This window comes from Rattus rattus, chromosome 3 (genome assembly GCF_011064425.1).
Source record: "Rattus rattus isolate New Zealand chromosome 3, Rrattus_CSIRO_v1, whole genome shotgun sequence".
NCBI classification, from domain to species: Eukaryota; Metazoa; Chordata; class Mammalia; order Rodentia; family Muridae; genus Rattus; species Rattus rattus.
Window position 1 is genome coordinate 29,093,557 of NC_046156.1, and position 24,240 is coordinate 29,117,796.

Consider the following 24,240-nt stretch of genomic DNA (forward strand, 5'->3'; position numbering starts at 1 on the left):
TCTCTTCAGGAGTAGTGAGCCTCAGGATTGCATAGCTACAGGGTAACACGATAACGTTACTGTTGCATGGATAAGTGTGCCCTTGACAGCAAGAGAAGTAGAGTGGCCAGGTGGCCCCATGCCCAAGATCACTTTCCTAGTAGGGGTTAAATTTGCACTTTAGGAGAAATTATTTGAGAAATTACAACTTAAAAGTATTGAATTTAGGTTACCACAAAATTTAGACTACAATAAAATCACTTTTGAAAATGTACTTCTGGAAGAAAATTATGCATATCTGCAATGTGTAAGACAGAACATGGTACTGAGCAATGTTATTTTCACGGCAGGGAACATCCTAAGTGGGAAGACGTGGATTGACTACAATAATTCTGTGATAATTTAAGCATTTTTCTTTTTTGTTTTCCCTTCAGGATATTGTTAGAGAAAGTATTTATGGCCACTTTATCACAGTTCTTACACGTAGTTTATGTTGTATATTACTGTACTGTGAGGTTGGAAAGTGGCGACCATTATCCAATCTTATCAAACACCTTGGTGTTGCAGGAGAGAACAGGAGAGGGCAAAATCTATATATGAAAAGCTTCATTTGGCACAGACTAGAGAGCCTGCCTCTCCGGTGCGGACAAGTACAGCGCATGCTCAGAACATCACGTGCGTTGAGAATGACATGCCCCACCACCACCACCAAAAGCCCCACGCCTGGGATATAAACTTTCCAAATGAAAGTGAATTGCCCTTGAGCTTTTGACCTTTTCCCAGATCTGGCCTACTTATATTCTATTCTTTAAGGCACTTTCTCCCTTAAACCCTCTTCTGTTGCCATCCATATCAACAATCCCTGTTCCGAGACACAAGAACCAGGAAATCCCAGCATACAGCGAAGTTTTTCATCCCTGCCTGCAAACAACGTCACACGGCATGCATAGAGCGCCTTCCGCTAAGTCACTCTAAGTATCAGTGACTGGGCTGTCATCGGAGTAGGTAAAACAGTTCAGATGGGAGTGGAGCAGGGAAAAGGCTTCTTTGACTTTTTTTTTTTATCATTTTCAATCAACTTGGATATCCTGTGCAAATTAGCACATCGTTCAATCCTCAATACAGAGGCTACTTGAAGTAGAATGTAAACTACCACAGAGGCACACAACGCACTGAAGTGGTTCCCAGAGGTGAGATTGGAATACTCAGACCTGAATGGACGGATGTCTTTATCACACCTTTCTCCTTCCAAGGTTAGGGACCCCGGGGAAGAGAAGACTAAGACCCAGAAGCAGTAGGCAGCTCTCAAGGAGATCGCATTTTTTTCACACACAAAAGGGCCGCTGCACATATGAAGCCACAGACTGTTACAGCATCCCCAAGGTCGAGCCCACCAGAATCCCAGTACAGAGATGAGAGAATCAGGCACAAAGTCTCCCCCTGAGCAAGAATCTATAAGCAACTGATAACAAGCTGGAGGAGGGGAAAACTTTTTTAAAACATTTAAATACCAAAATGGAAATGGAGTGAATTTCAGATAAAACCAGGCTGGCCCAAAACACCCAACTATATAATGCACTAAATTCTACTTTACCAAGCTCGACGTCATACAAATTCCTTCGGTCCTCTTTCTCTTCAACCTATATTATCATTTATTAAAAAGAAGCTTTTTCCCTCGCTAAAATAAATTAGGTGGATATAGCACTGGATGACTTGCCCCCAAGAGATTAACTATGTAGACTTCTACGTTGTCCGCACAGTAATGTGAAAACCCCATCTACCGTCTTGGACTCATTCTTCGGGTTCCGAAGCCTCTGTAATTTGTTACATTAAATATCACTGCTGCCAGTCATGTGCGGTGAACTAGTCAGAGAAATTAAACCAGCATCCTTCATGGAGCCCTTCAGATAAAAATCTTCCACCTTCAACACCACGCTTGTTTTTCATCCTGATGATTTCCGTTTAACTTCAAGTTCTAATGTGGAGCTTAAGAACTGGAGAGAGAATGATTTTTACAGTATTCATTCTCACTTTCTCAAAGAAGTTGAAGAAACACCCCCCCCCAAGTCTTTCAAAACTTCTGACAGTACTTTTATTGTTTTCATCATTTTTTTTCAACTTGGCATTTGGAATATTTTTTGTGAATTTTGTAAGTTGTGAACCAACATTAGGCATAGGAGCACACTCCCATAATACTAGTTTTGGGAAGTGGAGGCAAGAAGATTCAAGAGTTCAGAGCCAGCCTCAGCTACATAGCAAGGTAGGGACCAACCTGAGGTGTATGACTCAAAAATTCAAAACAAGAATCAAGGCATCAACTTTCAGATTAACTAATGTACACACTTGCTAGGAGCCACTATTGAAATTGATCAAATGGCTTTACAAGGACAAACTTTATGGTTAGCACATACTTAAGAAATCATGTGACCCAACTCTATTATTTAATGGACATAAAAGAGAAATTATTATAAGAACAGTAGCTGGGTTAGCCCAAAACTTTCCATGGTAAAATGTTGTCGTTAACACTGGTTATGTTCTCCAACATTCCACAAGGACCTTTGAAAGCAGCATTTTTAATTAAGTGAATTCTGAGCAATACTACAGATGAGACACTCTGGAAGCTAGACACTCCCAGAAATAACTATTAACTATTGAGATATAAATTATTTCTGTAGTACTTTCTACGGAGAGCCCTATATCATGTCCTCACAGATCTTCTAGCTACACCTGAAAGATCAGAGGGAAAGAAAGCTTATCATTTGAACTTGACATTTGAGTAGGTCATAAAGAATGGAGAGGCATCTGCGAGCCAGAGAAAGAGAGTGCAGAACACTCCAGACAGAGGAAACAAAGATAAAAAGCAGGAAGGGGGCAAGTCTCAGGAAATCAAGACTTCCTGTGGCGGAACACTGCTAAGCACTGTGTCCAGCGGAACAGAAAAAGCAGGTTGGGGTCCATTTGGCCTCCTTCCAAAAGGCATAGGAAGCGGAACACAAGATCTGCATGTTAGAAATGTCCTGGTGTATGTCCTGTAAAGGCTCATCGGGGACAGAAGGCTGGGAAGGGGCAGACCGCATGTCTGCAAGAAGTCCATGACCAAGGGGATGAAGACAGTCTATTGCATACAACTGCATACAGTATTACTTTGTAATCCCCTGGGCTACAGGCTCTCCAATCTACCTTGTGCTTGCTAAGCTCTCAATTTACATTTAAAGAAAATTAAAATAACTGTCTGAGTTACTGAGTAGAAGTTTCCCAATAAGCGATAATGAGACCTTTAAATTAAAAATCAATTGTGCAATGAACACATCCTGAATTTTATTAAGTTGGATCCTGATAATTGAACATTTAAATTGAGTTCAGATGAGCTAAAGGGGCAAACAGAGACTTCTATGGCCCTACTTTAAAGGACCAGACTGGCACTAAACTATGAGCAAATTGAGTTGCCAAGTCATCAATAAAAGGCAGATAATTTATGCAGCCTTAGCATTTCTCCGCCACAAGAGAAGATACAAGTTATTAAAACGGTGTCTTCTCCATGGTTATCACGTCAAAATATGTATACTGTATCGCTTAGAAGCAACTGGACTTGACTGTGTCATTTCCAACAGTAACCCAAGGGCCAAAGACCAGCCGTCTCAGTCGATCAACTGTTTATTCTAAGGCTAATGATCGTTATGTATCAGCAGAAAAACCCATCCTTATATTGTCGAACAAAGAAGAAACCATTACCTCTGCCTTAGTCAAACTGTGTTAGCACTAAGACTTGGTTTCTTGCCTGTCTGTAACAATATAAGCCAGATCTGGGGCTTGGATTGCTACAGGATTTAAATGGGATAATTCATGCGAGATCAATTAGACATCATTAAAAGATATAGGGATAAGAAAACGTTTTAAGGGGCATTTCTTTTTAATCATCACAAAGCAGAATTACGTGACACGCACGTCTGTCCTTTGACTCCACCTTCATTGCACATAAAGGCAGGAGCGCCCACTTGCAGACTGAATTATGGGGTATTCCTTCATCTGTATCATCCTAAGTTTTTCACAATATATTTTACTTTCCTGCCAAATGTTCTGTTTATCTTTGATTTAAAACATACTCATATTCAAAAGTTCTAAATCTAATTTTCTAACTCTTCGGTTAGGAATGTTCCACTTTGCTGTACACAGATTACTTTGGTCTCAAATTTCCAACCCAAATGCATTAAGCAAAGCAGAACCTGAGCATAAAAACACATGATCTAATATAATTCTAATAAGTCAACAGCTACTATTTTAACTTTAAACTGGTTTGCACAAAGAAAAAGCATTTTTACAAATTAACTTCATTACAGGAGCCAGAGTGCTGCCTTTCGTATAATGAATGCACAATACTCTTCCATCAAATGTTTTATATTAATATTGTTAACTATCTAGAAAATATACTAAGACATCCCAGAGAAAGGACAGATCCATTCAAAAATGCTAAATACCTTGTCACTTGTCTAAATAACAACAATACCAAAAGGTAACTAGTACAAGGACTCAGAGAAACATATAGCAACACTCTTTCTAAAGTTAAATTGAAATTATCCATAGAAGTTGAGAGCAGGAGCTGGGGGGAAAGATTGAGGGAGCCGGAGGAGTCAAGGACACTACAAGAAGACCTACGGAGTCACCTGGGTTGATGGGGGCTCACAGAGACTGAACCACCAACCACAGAACATGCAGGAACTGGACCTAGGCCCCCTACAACGTTGTAGCAGATGTGCAGCTTGGTCTTCATGAGGGTCTCCTAACAAGTGGAGTGGGGATGGTCTCTGACTCTGTTGCCTGCCTCTGGATCTCCTTCCCCTAGCTGGGATGCCTGATCTGGCTTCGGTGGAAGAGGATGTGCTTAGTCCTACTGCTACATGTACCAAGGTGGGTTGGTAACCATGAGGGGCTTCCCTTTGTCTGAGGAGAAGGGAAAGGAGTAAAGGAGGAGGGGCTTCTGAGGGTGGGACAAGGAGAGGAGGGAGGGACTGGGATTGGGATATAAAATAAATAACATACATACATACATACATACATACATACATACATACATACATACATGTGGAAAAAAGGAAGTTGAGACCAGGATGTTAGTTGCCAGAGGCTAGCGGCAATGAGGGAAAGTATAGGTGAAGCTAGACAGATCATTACTGTTAGAATACAAAGTTGTTGCATAGTAGAGTAACTACAGACCACAGTAAATCGCTGTACTTTTAAAAACCTAAGAGAAAATGTTTGGAAAGCTTGCAAAAATAATAGAGGAGATAACCACATTTAAATTGATTTAAAGATCTTACAACATATGCATTTCCCTAAATATTGTATGATATCCCACTAATATACATAATTCTGTAGTTTTAGATGTCAGTTAAAGTCAAAGAGCAAACAATTATGAAAAATAAAGTTCAACTATATATGAAACATTCTGGAAAAGACTAATGGGAAACTAATGTATATCTAACCTGAAAATAATTGCTAACTTCAGTATGATAAATTAAGTATAATTAATACTTAAATAGATTGGCCCAAAACATAGTTGTATGCTGAAAACTCTTCTGATCTAATACATTTTCAGCATGTGTTAGCACAGCCGAAACCACGGTTATAAATTCTCACAAATAAGGCCCAGCGGTCTTGGCTGGAGAACTTCCCTTCGGTTAGGTCTAAAACACAAGGTTGGTTTTTATAAACAAGGCTGGAAAAAAATGATCCTCTTGATTCCTCCTCTAGCACTACTCTAGTTTGCCAATCTCTCTTTTAACACCAAACAAAATACCGAATTTATGATTCAGACTTTTGGAACACAATAGAAATAGTAGCTACTGTGTTCCAGGAACGATGCTGTACTCACTCTGCATTCGTTACGACTTTCCTCTTTCCAACCGCGCTTCAGAAAAGGATACGGGGGTTGGGCGGGCATCTGTTTTCTCAGTGAACAACGTATTTAACTAGACAGGAACTCACCGGTAAAGGGCATCATCGCCCGCATTCATAACAAGATTGTCTTAAAAGACTAAACTAACGAGTAGTAGTCACTTCAAGGAAATAATCTGGCTGAAGAACAGAAGGCCCGGCTAAACCAAGGCAGGGGTGGAAGTCGGTGATGACCTTTACCAAATCTTTAGATATGAAAGCAGTTTTTTTTTTTTAATGTCCTCTTCTGAAAACATCTAGTGACCCATTTGGATTTGTGCTACATAACTGGCACAACAAGGCCCCAGGGAAACTTGTGTTGCCATTCACCTCAACAAACAATGTTCTTTGGTGAAGGCCATGAGAAAAATGTCACTCTAGGTAACACCTTGGGAATCATTCAGAGGACAGGACGAACAGCATTCCTATCCGTCTGCCTCTGCCTTCCTAGCCCAATAGGTGAATTTTTGGCCTGGCATCTCATTACTGTCACACTGCGACTTTCTGTGAACACTACTTTTCACCTTTAGAAGTCATTTTATTTATGCGCTGTTATTTTAACAGATGAGCTAAAGGAATACAGCCGTCTGGGCCACCCCGATGCAGTGGCCCAGTCACAGACTCTGATCTCCATCACTCCAGACCCAGTCTGACTACCAGCCAGACAGCCAGCACGCACACAACTTTGAAAACGCCCAATGACTGCATCCTGTCTACCGTCTGCATTTCCTATAGGAAGAAATCGTACACCAAAATAAGGAAACGTTGGCAGCCTCGGAGTTTCTAGCCCTAAGCTATTAATTTTATTGAATGGAGTCCTATATTTCCTAGGGAAATGTCTTCTATGCTTTTTCCTGTTAAATGCTTATCCCTAGAGTTCAGGTGCATTTTACCAATCTCTACCCTAGTCTGAAGAACTAAATAACACTGCTAAGTATATGAGAAATATATTTCTTTTGAAAATGTATAATATGCTACTGAGATTTTAGGGCTGACTAGTTGGGAGAAACTGCCTTCCATTAAGAATGTAGTTAAAATAAGAATATTATTCCCATAGAGCTGTCTAGTTTCCCTTACAATTTATGAAGAATTTAAGAATTCAAACATGACGATAATTTTATTATTAAATGAGAACTAATCTTGACAAAAACATTAAGCATTGTACATTTTCCTGATACAACAAAAATACCATAAACTATGCTGTTTATAGAATTAAAATTTCAAAGATTCCAGACACTTACAACCTGCCTTGTAAGTGCTCTTGTCTGAGGTATCTCCCTCAGGCCTCTTCCTGAGGGCCCGGAGCCTCAGTCAGAAGAATTCTGCCTTCTTGCTCAGCCACGTCTAAGATCCCCAGCTCTTAATACCAATGCCCTGAAGATTGGGGGTCAACTCTATGATTGCAGCGTGGTAGAAGCACTCAGACCATAACAGAAAATAAGGCAAATGCTACTCTTGTTATAACTGATTTACAGTTCTATTCCAACTCAGTGTCTGCGGGCCTTACTTATACAAACTTAGAGTAAGATTTTTAGATCCAAGGACCAGGAAATGCATGAGATTTCATATCTGTGCAGTTAAAAAAAGACACATTAAATTTTTCCTAATGTGCCTTTCACTTAACCAGAAGAAAATTTAAATTTCTGAAACATAAAGTTTATAAAAGCTGAATGTGGTATTAAACCTTCAATTATGTGGTTATTCCCTTTACTATCTTAAATGTGTACTTAATAATTATTTCTGGGAAAACCAATTTAGAGGTCATAAGCAGCCAGTTAGGAGGAAGCAACACTAAGGAATGATCCTACACATGGACGTTTCGAGGCTGTGACTTTGTGACTTTTATTTGTTCTCTAGGAGAAAATATAGAGGGTTATGTGCAAAACTGCATTTTAATTTTAATGATCATTCCTGAGGTTTAGTCTTGAAGGCTCTGTAGGGTAGAACTTTGATAGTTTACTACTAGACATTCTTCCTTTAAAATACCCTGAGAACGCAACAGTCCCCTTAGGTCACAGTCACATATACAGCCATTACTGAAACCGCAGGCTCTCTAACCCAGAAGCGGCAGAAAAGCCTACTTTCCAGGGAACGTGATGATTCAACCCGTATTTTTGCTTCAAGTTTGTTTTGAAAGCGAGTTCAACCCTCAGTGAAATCATCGTTTTTTTAATGTGAACAATAAAGTTCTCACTGAGCAACCCTTCAGTTCCTCTAGAACCCTCGGCAGGATGCTGATGGATTTATGCTCAGTTTCAAGTCCAACTCCCTAAACGTAAGGAAAAGACAGAAACCAACGGTCCTACAAAGCCTTCAAGGCCAAACCTCCAGAATGATTATCGAAATTAACATGCACTTTAGCACGTAACCAGCTATATTTTCTCCTAGGGAATAAAAAGCAAGTAATCAGAAGACAGGAGATGAAAATACCTTAGATTGCTACAAATAAAGGAGGAGGAGGGACAGACACTATTCCCACCAAAACACTACTGACTTGACATAAAGGTCACAGGAATGGGCTGATGGGGAATTGTATTAATGTGTACTCATTATTCAAAATTATGGGTTTCACTAAGACACCGTCACATTCAAAGACACCATCACATATGTGTATCACGGACTTTACTCATGTTTCTCCTCCCCCAGCACATACTCATACAGGACCCCTTCATTTTTCCAAAGCCGCCATTCTATAAGTATGGTGTGTGTGTGTGTGTGTGTGTGTGTGTGTGTGTGTGTGTGTGTGTGTGTGTGTAGAGTTTATAGCTAGACTCCATACATAAGGGACAACATGGAGTATTTATCTAATTTGGCTTATTTCACTCAGCACATGACCCTCTGTTCCATCCACTTTGTATCAAATTACTTTAATTTTACTCCACTGTGCCTATATACATTTCTGTCTGTTAAGAAAATGGTTCTAGGCCAGTTCTGATGTAAATTGTGCAGCAATAAACTTGTATCTTTGTAACTTATAGAGTCTTTCCCATTGTAGCCGCAGCACTCTTTCAAATTTTTATAATTTTGTGTGAGAGTGTGTGCACACATGCACACACACAGGTACATGTGTACATGTACTTACACGTGTGCATGTACTTGCATGTGTGTATGAGTCACAACATAAGTGTACATGAGGCCAGAGGAGCAGTCAGGATTCAGTTCTCCCTTTCCAGAAGTCAAACGCAGGTCATCATCCCTGCATGGCATTTTTTTACTCTCATCCTTGGAGAGCTCACTACATGGTGGGTGCTGTGAACCTAGAACTTCCATTCACTCGCTAAGTATGGTTTATTCCCCCATATGTTACGGAATGAAAATATCAGCTTTTAGTCAGCAGTTGCACTCACAGACAACCATAGCCATAACACCACAGACCTAGGCATCTAATGATTATTGCAAAGTTACTTATGAAGTATGAAATAGTCAAGTGTGGGGTAGCTCAGGCCTTTAAAACCAGCACTCAGGAGGCAGAGGCATGAGGATCTCTATGAGATCCAGGCCACTCTTACCAATCAGGTGAGTTCTGGGCTATCTGAAGCTACATAGAAGCTATATCTGGGCTATATCTGAAACCCTCAAAAACAAAAAACTATAAACGTGTTTTTAAAAAAGAAAGAAAAAAGAAATAATTACACTGTTTAATTCCCATGATTATATTCGTATCTTACAGATACAGTGAAGTTTGTGCAGTAAGTATAAGTTCCTTTATAAGAAAGTATATTCTCATCCTTTATGGTTTCATTAAAAATGTTGTTTGATGCGTTCTAGATATTTCTTTGAAACACTAAGCAAATTCATTTTACTTTACTTGATTCAGACTCCGTGTAAAAGGCTTTAATGTAAACTACTTACTCTATCAAATGATTCTGCTTACTACTTAAATTCTCTCTCCGTTGCTCCGCCCGTAACAGCACCGAGGAAACAGGATGAAGAGTACAATTGTAAGGAGAAAATATGTAGTATACTTAACATACTAGGCCATCTGTCCTGATGGATCTCAAGGTAAATTAAATGCATTAACTCAGGAGGGTAATCGTGTTGAAGGAAAGTTGTATGAAGTGTGTTAGTTTGTTGTTCCTCAAAAGTGCACGCTAGGTGTACAGTTGGTGTGGGTAGCCTCTGTGGCTAAGCTACACACTGAACTGAGGGCTAAAGTTAGGTCTCTAAACCAGACTAAATATGAATCAAGACTTGCTTTCTTTGGCAGAGTTCCTAGAGCAGTTACCTGAATGCATTTGAGTTGATCTTACACTTACCCTGACAGCAGGACACCCTAATCTAAGACTCCCCACAGCACAGCCTGGCCTTTCAGGTCTGCCCGTTGCCTTCATTTCAGCCGGAAGAGCAACCCCAGCCACTCTGTGTGCGTCCGTCTCCATCTTCAAGTCGTACTCTGTCTGGGGAACACCTGACTACCCTCCAACAATTTCAACCCAAGTCCTATGCGCCCCCTTCCCCTTAATGGGTTCTCGGTGTAGTTAAGTGGCAGACAACATGTCTCAGCCCAGGCAACTCCTTAACCTCAGCCACGTTATTTTATGTGAAAGGAAGAAAGCATGCGCCCCGATGACACTGTGCTTCCCATTTTACAGATTCACGATAAACGAATTGCTCATCTTGTTGATTTCTGTGTGCCCCGCCCCCACACACTTGTATCGCCTTGAAGGACTTTTTCTTCATAAAAATGTGCTATGAAAAACTAAGGGTCTTGGAAGAAGAGTTGAGATAACATGCAAAAATAAATCATAGGTATACAGACCAGCCCAGAGGTCTAATGAATAGATTCGTTACGATAAGAAGGCAATCAGAAACCCAGTGGGTTCTGTCTACCTCCATCTCCAACCCTACCCCCACCCCCTCCCCCACCCCCACCTCCACCTCCCATCTCTGGCTCTACCATAGCATCTCTCAACTTGCAGGTCACAAACCCCTTTAGGGGTCACATGTCAGATACCCTACATGTCAGGTATTTACACTGCAATTCATAGAAGCAGCAAAATTACAGTTATGACATAGCTATGAAAATAATTCTATGGTTGGGGTCACCACAATTCAAGGAACTGCATTAAAGGGTTGCAGCATGAGGAAGACTGAGAACCACTGCCCTGGCATTTTATCACAGCGTTAGACAAAAGCACTCGATGGACTTTTAGCAAGTTCTCAAGTCCTGTGAAACTTAAAGCAGCTAGAAGTTTACTGAGTGATTATTATTCCGATATATCCTGACAAGGCTAGAGTTGGGTTTTATAAATAAATGGAATTTCAGATGAAAAATAAAATTCTCTTTATATGCCCTCCCTGCCTCCAGAAACTTATGCGAAATAAAGTACAGTGGGCACGGTTAAGCAGCATATGCTAAAATAGTGGGACATTCCCATTAGGGATACTCTCTACCGTTGACAGAATCACCCACCAGCAAGACGCTCACCAACCTTACGCAGGAAGAACTGGAATTTCCTTCTCCATAACACTGACTAAAGGAAGAAACAGAATTTTTGTAGATTATAGGACAAATACCATTAATGAGCCAACATTTCAATTTAGTAACAGGGTTACTGACCTGAGTCACTGACAAGCACACTGCAAACCATAACGTAGTTCCTTGCAGACTCTATTATGACTGAGGACTGTGTCGTTACACTCTGCCTTTCTCGTTACTTTATAATAGACATTCACACTGACCACTGTTAGGAATCCAGCTGATTCCCTAGAAGTGCGGAAATGGAGAAGGGAGAAGGGAATTGCTCAGCCATAAGCTCCAAACCGCAGGGCAGAGGCAGCCCTTCCAGTCACGCTGTTGGAAACACTTGTTGGTCCCTGAACACGAGAAGCTGGTCTTCCAGTATGGTTTCTGCTTGAAACAAACTGTTAGGATTTTAAGAGCCACTTACCTAAGCCACGCCCACTGATGCAGGCCCAGCACTGAGCACCTACTCGGACTTGGTGTGTAAGCTAAGCTAAAAGGAGGAACTGATTTTAGCAACCACGAGGAAGTTGACCAGCGTCTAAGTCAGTAAGCTTCCAACATGGAAGGACGTGGGCTAAAGAATCCTTGCTGCTGTGAACAGTACCGTGGGATTTGGCTCTGCTTCACTGGCCTAACCGCTTTGAAGTACGACTCCCTCTCCAGTTGCTTTAGAAATGCAGGGGAAACACTGCCCTCCAGAAGAGACTGTCTGTACCACACCCTTCCTCTTTATCTGACACTGATTCTCTGGGAGGCATCAGATAACTTGGTAAGCTGTAGCTTAATGATGCCAATGTAAAATGAACTCTCACCTATTGATAGGTGATTAGCCAACGCCATTGGCTTCCCGCCTTCACGGTGGACAAGTCCATTTCGCCTCTGTTTGTTCATCCACTTCCCACTCCTAAGCTATAGAGTCTTTAAGTTCTCCTTGGAACTGGGTAGAACATCTTATAACAAGTTAGGGTCCTTAAGCCCATGTTCCCTTTATATCAGTGTGAAAGGAATCATTTCCTACCGTCTGGAAAATTGTTTTGAAATTTGGGGACAATGTTGCTCTGTGATGTTGATGTTCCTGGTTAGCACTGTTGAACGGAATTATGAATACAGATGTTCCCAGGAAAAGCCAGAAGCCTTGGGACCAGAGGGAGACCAAGGCAGCCATGGAATAGAAGGGAAGGGGCTGGAGAGATAGGTTAATGGTTAAGAGTACACAGTGCTCTTGTAGAGAGGACCAGGATTCAGTTCCCAGCACCCACATCTTTCAATGCCAGCTCTGGGAGATCCAACATGCTCTTCTGGTCTCTGCAGGCATTTGTACTCAGGTACAGACTCTCTCTGTGTCTCTTTCTCTCTGTCTCTGTGTCTGTCTCTCTCTGTCTCTGTCCTGTCCTCTTCTCTTCTCTTCTCTTCTCTTCTCTTCTCTTCTCTTCTCTTCTCTTCTCTTCTCTTCTCTTCTCTCTCTCTCTCTCTCTCTCTCTCTCTCTCTCTCTCTCTCTCTCTCTCTCAAAATAAAGAATGGAGGAGAACGTTTATTTCACGCTATCAATGAAAGAGAGAGAAGCAGCAGTGACCTGACCAGAAAGGGAGTACCGTCCTCTGTCTGTAGTTTCATGGACACACTGCCATTCCTACAGCAGAGCCTATTAGGACAAGGCTGCTCCACTGACTGTGACGGAGCATCCCGTGTTTGTTGTGCTCACTCAGATTTCAGAAATCCAACTGACGTTATTCATCACATCTTTTAAGCGTGAAACCAGTGTAACTCCTTAAAATGCTAGTAGCACGTGAGTACAGTTAAACAAAAGTGCAGACTGGTAATAAATTGAAAATGATGAGGGAGTGATATATGATACACGTAGGGCGCTATGCAGCTGATTATAAAATTCCTCTGTCTAGGCTTTCTTCCTGACGATTGATGATGGAAACATGGGGGTTTTTTTCTGCTGGAAAAAAAAATATGAAGGTTTGAAGTAAAACATACTCTGAGTCTGATGCATTGTGGGTTTACATAAAAATTACAAACTATACCCCAGGTCTCTCAATCCAAGTATATCCTCTGCTATAAAAGTAAATTAGCCATTTTTATATTTAAAAAATGGCAGCATAAATTTTTCCAGTATACATTGCATTCCTCATTCAGAACTTGATTGCAAGAACAAGCCTGATATTCAGGAAACCATCCCTAGAAGTAGCTGGAATTTAGAGCCTTAAATAACTCTGCACAGAAGGAAACTGAATACAAGAACATAAAAGCCTCGGTTTCTTTACAGATGCCATTTCTCAATGCTAGAGGTTTCTTTTATTAAAAACTTCCAGATGCATCATGAATAGGAGAAGTGGGTTAGGCTTCCAGGCTTTACTGTTGAAACTGTGGGCTGGGAATCCACAGCAGTGCAGCAGGAGGAAACGGCATTAGGTGCTAGGGTTGCTTCGGTGACATTTCTTTGCTCGTAGGTTACAACGCCTTTATTTGGCATATGACCCTTCTCGCCTTCCTTACTTGATCAGCCCTATCTTTGCTGCTTTCTAGATAACTGACTTCTCCCATAAAGTAAAGCAGCTAGCTAAAAAAATAATAATAATAAATAAAACATGCTTCTTCGTCTAGACGTCCTTGAAGTCCATGATTGAGATTTCTGTAATCAAGAGAAAATTGCTCACCACTGACTTTTACAGTTGCAGGGTGTTCTACTGCACGTCCTTCAAGATGACCAGGGCAGCAGGTGCTGTAATCACTCAAACAACTGTCCCCAACCTGCTGTTCATACAGCAACCAACGGTGCTGATGGCGGTGGACATCAGTGGCAAGGAGAGGATTGTCTTTCAATTTCCCTTCTGCAGCGCTTTCTACAGTGAAGGCTGGAACAGATTTATACTTTCTCTGCAAAGCACACTGCATACCTCACCCATTATTGTATACAATAGTGTTCATTTCTGGAGACTCCATAACTGCTAGAACCTGCAACCCATGCTGATATGCAAATTCAAATTAAGTAGTCATATCTGTTTCATCACTTTCTCTATAAAAACGCTTAATGATGCATTCATGATTGGCGTTTTGCTGCATGTGTGTATGTGTAAAGGTGTCAGGTTCCCTGTAACTAGATTTACAGACAGCTGTGTACTGCCCTATGGGTGCTGGGAATTAACTTGGGCCCTTAACTTGCAGAGCCATCTCTCCAGCCCCTATATAATCAGAAGTGTTCCTAGGGTAGAAGTCTGGAGATGAGTTCTGTGCTGAAGGGTGCACCGCTGCCAGTGTGACAGTGACATCTGTCCTTTCAGCGGTTTTCCTAATGGCGTTCTGACCTGAGGGTCTTTGAAGATGCCCCAAGGGCCCTATGAGGAAAATGGTGGACAACAGAAGGTTTTTATTCTTCTATTTGAAAGGTCAGGAGTTAAAGGTATACACTGCTCACGCAGACAGAGCTCAATTCCCAGCAACTACATTGGGGAGCTCATGGCCACCTGTGACTCCACCTCTAGGGGATATGTCACTCTCTTCTGGCCTCTGTGGGCGTTCACACGTATGTGCATGCCTGTGCACATATGCATGTGAATATTCATGAATAAAATCTTTTTAAAAGTGGTCAGCATATTTTAATTTGTTTTACATGTATGATTTTTGCATATGTGTACGTGTACATGATCATGGGTGTTGTGTAAAAAGGAGTAAGAAACCGTTTGTAGAATCTGATCTAAATGTAAAAAAAGAAAAAAGCAGACATCCTTGTAAGACTGGAACTCTCAAGGATCTAAATTATTAATATCAAATGAACACAGTTTTAGCATTTCTAACACCAGATGCTACCATCTATCAAACATGCTCTTACAGAAAAAAAAAAAAAAGGATTATTTACTGATAAGAATAAAGTATGAGGTAAAATCGGGAATGTTTCCGTTTTCACGAGTTCAACTGAAGTTGTTGTAGACACTCCAAAGACTTCCCTGGATGTGTCTCTGGATGTCAGAAGCAAGACAACAACCTCACATTATTCTGGAGTCTATGAAATTTGAAATTTGAAGCAAAAAAAAAAAAAAGTTGCCCATTTCACAAATTCAATTTCATTTAGTTCTTTGTTTCCCTAGAAACCGGAATGCTAGCCCCAAATTGAGAGCCGGGAACCCATCTATTTACCAGCCAAACAGCAAATGTGCCCAACATAAATGTGAAATCGGGGAGCTAGAGCTAAAGCCCAGTTAACAGAGGGCTTCCTAACACGCGTTACATAAAACCAGGCCTAATGGTGCACACCGGCTGCCATGGCCCTTACACAGTGAGACAGGAGGATCAGATCAAGTTCAGGGTCATCCCCTACCTCATTTTCATTCCAAGGACAGCCTGAAACTACCTAAGACTTTGTATAAATAATGTAAAATGTGATGGATTTTAGGTATCTTGAATATAAGAAGAGACTGTAGCCTTCAAACCTTAAAGAAATCCCTTGCTTCCTCCAACCAATCTTTTCTATTGCAAACACAGGTCAAGAATGAGGTCAGCTGTGGGTATAACTGGGAAAGGAGACTATAGAAGGGGGAGGGGCATCCTGTGATTCAGCTCAGTTCCTCCTCCTCATGGCCTCAAGAAGGAGGTACTGGTCACCTCGTGCCTCCTCCTCAAGGAATTCTGTCATCCAGGGACCTATAGAATGGCCATGAAGGAATACAGGATACCAGTGAAAAGTATTCACTCAACATGTGAGTCTCCACTTACTTCAGCATCCCACTCAGATGGATTTATTCCTTGACATCATTGAGTTTTAAGTAGGTTTTTTTTTCCTATATAGACTTGTAGAACAAATCCCAAAAGATACCAACAAATATCCATGTTTGGAAATCAGGCATCTGGGCTACCACAGTCTTTTTTAAGCAAAACAAACCAAAAAAAAAGGGGGGGAGGTGGGAGTGGGGGCGTATGAAAGTGTTAAGGATCCTGCTACATAAAAACCACAGAATGAAATTTCACCCCTTTTGGCAGACCAAGGAGGGTGGGGATGCTTCTGTGTTTAGCCCATCCCGAGCTTCAGCCTGCAGCCCAGACTGATTCATGCCTTGTTTCCACATTCTCAGCTTCCATTAAACTACCAAGTATTGTTTATCAAGGCGTAGGAGGGAACTAAAGCACTTTTTCTTGATAGGTCTTGGATGGCTTCCACTCAAGATAACAGACTGATGCTATTTGGATAAGTGTCTACTGGGGATCCCCTTATGTCAGAAAAATGCCCCCCGGCTACAGAGTAGTCCTGATTCTGGCAAGTCTCCTCGCCTGCTCCCGTCTACCTAATCCCCGGGATGATTGAACATTCCTTCTCCATTCCCTAAACCTGCCAGTCAGACGATGCTCTCATCAACACCGTGTGCTTCGCTCTGCACAATGACAGAACAACAGGAAGCAAAGTAGGCTATCACAGCCCTACAGGAGGGCTTGTTCCTACACATTCGTGTTAGAATGAGCAAGAGGGAACCGAAGTCCATGAAAGATTAATACCTCTCTCCCTGTTCGATAACTCCCAGCTCATCAAAACATGAAATCAGTAGCAAAAGGGACGTTTAAAGAAACAGCTCCTTAGTTTACAGACAAGCATAGCAAGCAAGTTAAACACGGAACGCTGCTTCAAGATGCGATTTGTCCTTGGCCCTTGGACTAGGGCATTTTGCCAGCTGTCACTACGAGACCAACTGAAAGGGCCACGCCCAAACTGTTGTTCTCGTTAGAAGCAAAACAATTTAACACGAATGCTTGGCGGCCCTGGCATGTCATACTGTGTTGTTTAGTCTTACAAGAGAATGCCTCACGCTATCACTAAATAACATTCAAGCAATTGCATTCATGGTCTGCGAACTGCTTCCGATGCTCCGTTATACAACTAAGATCTACACGTTACGACTCAACTGCTTGCTGCGCTCAATCTGCTCAGTCTCTTCAGAAGACAAAAAGGTGTGGCCTACACGGAAAGATAGTAAGAAACAGTTTTCTACGCTTTATATAGGGAAGGTATTTATGGGGCCTTCTGAAACCGTGGGACACCTGTGCCTGTGTCACTCCCGATTATGAATGTGAGGTTTTTCAATTTACCTACACTTGCTCTCGCTTCATGTATAATCGTTTTCAAAGATGTGGAAGGTATTCAGGAACCTCAGGAAAGATCTAATGATCTAAACCTCTTCTGTTTGGCTGCCTGGCTCCTACCTTCTCCATCAGCTTCAACATAGATGCTCCATGAACACGCTTGATTTATATATGCTTTATGTAAGACACCAAGTGAAAGCCCAAGACAGAATCCTATCCACAATGAGCCAACATATTCTCGCATCTGAGGGTCAGACTTTGAGGGGTCAAGCCTCCAGTGCCCATTGTACCTCCGAGGTCCAGCTACCTCAAAGTCTCTGCTAAACAGAGCTTTAATGGATAACATTTTTGTTGTTGTTGTTGTTGCTCATTTTTCTGGAGTTTCCCCAAAGCAAAACCTTTCTAGAATAAAGCTCCTCTTGAGTTCACCAGTGAAGTAAATGTAAGCTGTCAGGGAGACCCAGATGATCTAAGACTAGACTGCAGTGGATAACTGCCCAACTACAAATTTATTACAATCCTTAAAGTGGGTGAGATATAAATTATACCTCAGGAAAGCTACTAAAACTAAGTCTGAACATGAGTCCGATAGCTAAGCTGTCTGTAAATATCTGATTCAAAGCTACAAAGATACCTTTGGCTACCCCACGCTCAGGTAGCCCAAGTTCTATGAACTTTAGTCAGACTTCACCGGAAATGTCAAAAGACCTCCCTGTAACATTGATAGCATAACTTAAGAGACCGATAGCAATATCCGCAAAGAACCAAACATGACACATGCAGTAAAAAGTGAAACTCTAGTGTGATTGTCTGTGTGGATACATACATGCAGAGCTGCTCAGTTAAGCGTGGTTTTAGTTCAAAGCTTGTTAATTAGACACTTGGTTCTGGGCAAGCGTCTCAAAGAGTCTTTTCTCACCTATAACCTGTAACTCTGGGCCCTAGAGTTAAGTAGCAAGGAAAATAACTGATTTAAGGGTTGGGCTCAGTCGTGTAGCTTTGCAGTGAAATGTAGACAGAACGTTGAAGAGGCAAAAAGATAAAAAGCAACAACCATAACTTAACCCACACCCACTAAAACATCAGAGTGTTCACAAGAACTATCACTCTCCAGGAAAGCCTTTTCTGATTTTTTTTTTTTTGGTGGGTTTTTTATTTTTCAGATGAGTAAATGGAACACACTTTGGTTCTCTGGTTCAACCAAGGCCATCATCAGTAGCAGATCCAGAATCCCACCCCAGGGGGTAACCTGCTCTAAACGTTCATTCTCCATTCCTCATTAAGTCTTCGACTTCCTTCCCCTCAGATGTGGGCGTGAATCCTCCTCACCTTGACTTTAGTGCGTTAACTATTTTCCCTGAGTCTTGGTCTCCTCATCTAGATCACTAGAAGTTAATTTTCCGGGTTATTATGAAAATTAGAAAGGACATCTCTTACATTAAGAAACTATTCAATAAACAGCTCATCATTCTCTCACAGAAGTCCCTTCCTGTGAGGGGGGGGGGACAACAACAAATTACAAATTTTATTATTTCCTTACATCCTACCTGGAAATCCTCTTCAGGAACTTGAGTCTATCAAGAGCTATTAAAGCAAACACAAACAACATAGCGTTCCTTTTTTATTTTCCCCCCCTATGGGCCTCTGGCTTTATTCCTGAGACTGTCAACAAGAGTGTCAACTTCAAGGGGTGGGCATCTGTCCACAGGAACTGAGCTGAGGTCACAGGCCTGTCTAGCTCTGTCCTACAAACAGATGTCTTTGGGACAACTCTTAGTCACAGTGGGCTACAGCTAGAGTCAAACCAGGTGGGAAGCGTTGTCTCTCCTTTCTAATCCTTGGCTGGCCCGCTCATTCCCTAAGACAATATTTCACTGACTGACTGTATTTCAAAATGGTTTTCTCCAGGATACAGTGCCTTTATTTGTGTAATGCCTGATTGTTATGCAAGCAGAAGGAAGTGTTTCCAGAACAGTGATTATTTCTGTCCATGCGCTGGCAGGTACACTCCTTCCAAGAGTTACTTCCCTAGAAGCCAGGTAAAATCTGATGTGATGTGGGTCTCTAGTGGTGGTGAGGAGGTAAAGCATCTGTGACTTAGAGCCAACCCCCTCCCCCGCAAAAAAGCAGCCAAGGAAATCCCATTTAAACTGTCCTGTCATGATGAGAAACACTCCACAATAATCTTCCAAGATAACATAAGGCCAACTCTAAACATACCAGCTTTCTTCCAGATCTGGTGATAATTAGGTTACATTTAACATCGTGAACCATATCTTTACAGAGAACAGAACTCAGAGCGGCAGAGGTCACTTTCCAGCTTTTTACCAAACTCAGTTAAGAATCCAGCAGATTAAACAGGAACCGCTTTAAACACAGTTAGTGGAAACAGTATATACCAAAAGTCCTGGACTCCAAAGGGTGTGGTCGCTGACTCTCCGCACCAGGTGTCTGCAGAATTTAAATAATCCCAAGCAGCGATGAGGTGATTATGTATTTAATCCTCTGCTGGAAATGTGACTTCCTTAAATATCTGACTCCTGAGGTCTGTCCCAGCTTAAAATGACTAGGGACGAAAACCGCATTTTCAAATCTTAACTCCTTGATTTTTCTTCTAACATAAGAGGTAACTTAAAATGTTATTCACATATAATTTTGTATATGAATGTGTATATACATATATGTATTATATATATAATATACATATACATATATATAAAATTTCCCCTGTGTTGGAGGTTAAACCCAGGGTCTTATACATGATGGACTAGTGCTCTAAAACTGAACTACAACAAGATCTCCAAACTTTTTTTTTTAATGTTTTGATTTTAAGACTGAATCTTACTAAGTTGTAACCTAGGCAGGCAATGAACTTGCAATCCTCCTGCCTCAGCCTACTGCATAGCTGAGATAAGAGGGTATTTTGGTTTTTTATTTGGGGGGGTGGTTTTGGTTTTGTTTTGTTTTGTTTTTTTGTTTTGTTTTGTTCTTAACCATCATTCCAGCACTGTCTTCTCAGTCAAAAGCCTTAATTTGAAAAGTATATATTTCAGTATGGTGAGGAATGTAATTGGATATATAATTGAGCCACAGGGCCAGTGAGGTGGCCCAGTGGATAAAGGCACTTGTCACAGAGCCTGACTTTAATCCCTGGGGTCCACTTGGTGGAATTACTAAGAGAACTCTTCTGCAAGTTGCTCTCTGATTTCCATGCAAGTGCTACTGTGCACGCACAATGTGGACACAGACAGACAAGCTAAACTGAATTCTTAAAAAAGCTTTCTAAGTGTGTATGCTATACAACCTGACGTTCATATTTTAAACTGGTGTGTAAAGTGGCAGCTGTGTTGGCTGTGACAAAAAAATAATCTAAGATATTTTTTTAAAATACAAGAACTAGCCTTTCCTTATACAACCATTCACCACTTAACAGAGAGAATTGTGTTGTTTGACAATGTCCGACACTGCGCTTACCCAAACTGAAATAGCTACATCACCAAAAAATGATGGAATCTCGTGAGATCTCCATCCTGCATAGCGTGATCTGTCCTTGACCAAATGGCACTATGCAACACCTAACTATATACAGAGTATCATATTCTTAAACATTAAATAAAGTGTAAAAGAATCACTCTACATGCCTGATAAGTGAAACTAAAACGTTCATAATAAATGAATTACAGTGTTTATCTGAAAAAGACACTAACACTTGTGGGGTTTTATGACGTACAGTCTTGAATCCACCCAATGTTTCCAATGGCCATCATCCAAGAACTTTCAAGTTGTTAAATCTACAGATAAATACCAAGTCTCAGAGGTCTGTGAATGGAGAGTTACAATTACCCTGGCTGGGTGGGGGTTGGGGAGGAGTGATATTCATTAATGTCTCTCTTTCCTATTCTCTTAGGTATTGTCATTAAAACTGCTCCCTGAAACTTCACAGAAATCCGGTAAAAACATAAGAGCCTGTCCTGAGACGGCACTGGGATTGTAGTAGCTCATATTGGGAGTTCAAGATAAAGAAGAATCTTCATCCTCTGCTTCAGGACAGGGGAGAGAGCCTCGTTGGAGAGAGAGAATACAAGCCGGCGAGGAGGTAAAGGTTATTCACACATCTGTTTACCAGAGGCACACGACAAACTGTACGGGTAAAGCATTAGACACTAGGGAATTCAGAATCAAGAGTTCAACAGCCATTTTTACCACCACCACCAACAACAACAAAGCCCGTGAAAGGCTTTCAATGTGAGATCCTAAGAACTCTCTTTATATATACCATCGTGCCTATTATATTATATCATCCCTAACATCCTCGCTTTCCCATAGCAGACCTTAGCATGCTGCATAAAGCAATATTTAGGGCTTTTCTGCCATCTTTTGGACTAAGACATGTTGGTTCTATTAAAGCAGGTTGGGTCTGCAGTCTTTCTTCACTGTTATTACAGGTAGACTTGACAGCACAAGACAGCCCCCCCCCCTTTTTTTTTTCTTTTTTCCAGTGTTCTGCTGTGAAGGAAACATTGTTAAATGAGGTCCGTTTTACCTGCTGGGCAGTTGCACTCTGAAGGTGCCTCCCTGGCGATTCTTATTTTAGCCATATGTTCATAGGATTTCTGTGGGGAAAGCAGAGGGATTGACACAGTATCAGTAGCTCTGAGGAGAACTGGACTCTCAGGGGCTCTCTGGCCACATGCCTGCTTTGCCAGCATCTGATAGCTTGCATAAGGAGTATTTACATATGTACTTGGACTCTTGTCAAAAAGTAACAGAATCCAAGTCCTAAAATAAGACAATGACCACTAACATGGTAGCAGGATTGCAGGCTTTTGGCTAACATCTTTCTCCAGTCCTCAATTATCACCACCCCCTCCTTCAGCCCAAGCATAGGCGGTCAGCGCAGACGCCAGGCAGTGATACATGGCAGGTCTGAAGACACTGGCCAAGAGCACAAGTGTGAATGTTAACTCTACACAGCCTCTCCAATTGGAAGTCAATAAAAAATTAAAGCCCCCTGACCTGAATTGAAAGCAACCTTGAAGATCACTCTCGGCCTACCTTCCTTAATATCTGCACTGCATCCTTTACCAAATATAAAACTTTTTCAAAGTGTTTGAACATGTAAAAAAGATTCGAAGGGTGGAATTTATGATTCTGAATCGCGATAGGATTGTTTCACTTGAAAGTGATTACCTTTGTATATTAATAACACCTGTTTTCCTAACCTTTCCCGGGAAAGGCGATATGAGATCTTATATCAACAATGGATAGCCTCTGTTGAAGTGAGAGATCACAAGAGACTCCAGAAAACTACAAAGAAAGAAAATTCTCCTCCACACACTGTTATTCAGGTCACCTTTTCCTCTTTTAGACCCCCATATAGTTTAGCATGCGAGCACTATGGAAGACTACCGACTTGGTACTAATCCATACCCAAGGTATTTAACACACAGTCAAGCCAATGCAGGCAGTAAGGGTCGAAGCCAGCCCCGCACACAGTACCCACACCTATGCAAAACAGTATTCACGCGCAAAATAACCAGCCTTTCACACCTGAGCCAAGAGCCGCTCCACTTTCTCCTGAACCATTGCCTTCAGCTCATCCATGGTGTCAGGCAGCGGATGGAAGGAAGGGGTCCCTTTAGCAGATTCAAGAGCAGCAATCCTCGCCTGGAGGTCGTTGGTTTTCACCCCAAGATACAAACAGAAAACCACAGCAACCACTGACAGGAGGGTCGCCAGGGCCGCGCACGAGGGCATGGTGCCGGCACAACGCTGTCCCAAGGGGCGCGGATCTTCAGATCCAGACTCTCGTCCCCCTCCCTTCCCTGCAAGCTTCTTCACCAACATTGTGGCAGAGTCGCCGGCCTCCGCTAAGCCTTCCACTCTCTACCTCCTCCAATAATCTTAGAATGAGGGGAAGGGCTGGTTCCTGCAAAGTTCAGTCCCTGCAGCTGCACAACTAGTTGGTTGGAGATGGACCTGCGCGTGGCTCGGCGTCCGGATCAGCGGCGTGGACCGTCCTCCAGATTCCTTCTCCCCTTCCAGCTAGGAGTGAAAAGCACCCTCCGGCAGGGGACTGTGTGGCGCCGGGAGTGTGGGGGTCACAGCTGAAATGAAACCCACCAGGGCAGCTCTTCTAACCCCCCAAAATCCGACACCTCCTTAGTGGTCCCCCGCGCGGAGGCGCAGGGTCCGAGAGCCCCTCTCCCTGCTCCGACCTGTTGAGCCTGCCTGCCTATCTCTACCTCTTTCCACCCGCGGACCTGTCTCCCACCTGGATCAGTTCAAGGCCGAAAAGAAAAGGAAATGCAGAGACCCAGCGAGAGCGCGGCCCCCGTGGGTGGTAAAGGAATAGAGGAAAGAGGAGAACCGAGTGACTCAAGCAGCGACCGCGAGCTGCGAGGCCCCGAAAGTATCTCCGCAGACCCGCGTGTGTGAGCCTTAAATACCCCGGGATGCTCTCGAGTGAGACAGTGCGCGCGCGCCTGAAGCGCGGACCGCCCCCTCCCGCAGGAGCCTCCTGATTAGCATAATATATTCACCTTCGCCCAGCCCGCCTGGACCCACGAAGGGGCGGGAGCGCGGGTGGGAGCGGAGCGGGAGGTTCCTATTAGCATAATATATGCAAATAGCTACAGCAGCGGCTGTGATTGGAGAAGAGCTTGGAGACCCTTCTCCCTCCCACCACCGAGTAACTTCAGCGTCCCCCTAAGGCCACCTCTCTGGCCTTTCCAAGGGCCGAATTGAGGTCTGCTGTGCGGAGTGGCTTATACTGGCTTAGCCCAGCGCC

General features: G+C 42.3%; 1 protein-coding gene across 1 annotated transcript in view; it reads right to left on the reverse strand.

The window, feature by feature from the left end:
* Positions 1-23,891, reverse strand: part of Col25a1 (collagen type XXV alpha 1 chain) — a 394,115-nt gene extending 370,224 nt beyond the window's left edge. The window contains exons 1-2 of the mRNA XM_032897332.1: positions 23,001-23,891; positions 21,994-22,063 (exon numbers count right to left, since the gene is read on the reverse strand). Of these exons, the coding sequence (XP_032753223.1) occupies positions 21,994-22,063; positions 23,001-23,297 (367 nt within the window). The 5' untranslated portion in view covers positions 23,298-23,891. The remainder of the gene's footprint in view (positions 1-21,993; positions 22,064-23,000) is intronic.
* Between the last annotated feature and the right edge of the window lie 349 nt (positions 23,892-24,240).